The sequence below is a fragment of the Eimeria mitis genome, genomic scaffold, assembly GCF_000499745.2.
Source record: "Eimeria mitis Houghton genomic scaffold, Emh_scaff4836, whole genome shotgun sequence".
NCBI lineage: Eukaryota > Apicomplexa > Conoidasida > Eucoccidiorida > Eimeriidae > Eimeria > Eimeria mitis.
Window position 1 is genome coordinate 3,820 of NW_013573136.1, and position 939 is coordinate 4,758.

The 939-nt window shown below is 58.5% G+C and overlaps 1 protein-coding gene across 1 annotated transcript in view; it reads right to left on the bottom strand.

Annotated features, from left to right (window-relative positions):
* Positions 1-774, bottom strand: part of EMH_0078000 (Sir2 domain-containing protein, putative) — a gene marked incomplete at both ends in the record, with an annotated part of 4,499 nt that extends 3,725 nt beyond the window's left edge. The window contains one exon of the mRNA XM_013499939.1: positions 1-774. Within this exon, the coding sequence (XP_013355393.1) occupies positions 1-774 (774 nt within the window).
* Positions 775-939: the final 165 nt, after the last annotated feature.

Sequence of the window (939 nt, forward strand, 5' to 3'; positions counted from 1 at the left end):
CCTGCTGCTGCTGCTGCTGCTGCTGCTGCTGCTGCTGCAGTCATGTTCAAGGGAGATGCCGCAGCCCACAACAACCAAAAATGTCTGCATTGGATTCTCCACAAAGCTGCTGCTGCTGCTTCCTAGACCAGTCGTTTGCTGCGCGTCTGCTGCTGCTGCTGCTGCTGCTGCAGCAGCAGGTGCTGCTGCTGCTGCTGCTGCTGCTGGTGCCTGACGAGGCAGCCAGGCCAAAGCCTCTTCCCACAGAGCGCCCAGCCCTTTACCTCCACGAAACTGCTGCTGCTGCTGCTGCTGCTGCTGCTGTTGCTGCTGTTGCTGTTGCTGCACCTGTTGCTGCTGTTGCTGCTGCTGCTGCTGTTGCAGTTGTGGGTCGTCTTGCTGTTGCTTGACTAGCCCTTTCTGTTCTTTGTATTGTTCTGTTTTCTCTAGCTGCTGCATTTGCTGCTGCTGCATTTGCTGCTGCTGCTGCTGCTGCTGCAGTTGCTGCTGCTGCAGTTGCTGCTGCTGCATCTGCTGCTGCTGCAATTGCTGCTGCTCCTGTGGCGTCTCCGTTTTCCCTTTTTCCAGTTCCTGTTCCCGCTGCTGCTTCTCCTCCTCCTCCTTCTGCTGCTGCTGCTGCTGCTGCTGCTGCTGCTGCTGCTGCTGCTGCTGCCAGTGCAGCGGCAGTGCATGCGTGGGTACCCTGATGATAAAGAGAAGAGAAGTCCTAATAAACTCAGCAAAGTGAAAGGGAACGGGATCGGCTTCAAAGCCGCTGGGATCGCACGATCCCATCGATCCCCAACGACCCCCCACATACCCCACAACACTCCTGCTGCTGCTGCTGCTGCTGCTGCTGCTGCTGCTGCTGCTGGTGCTGCCGGTGCTGGTGGTGGTGGTGGTGGTGGTTGTTGGGGTGGTTGGGGTGGTGCTGCTGTTGCTGCTGCTGCTGCTAGTGCT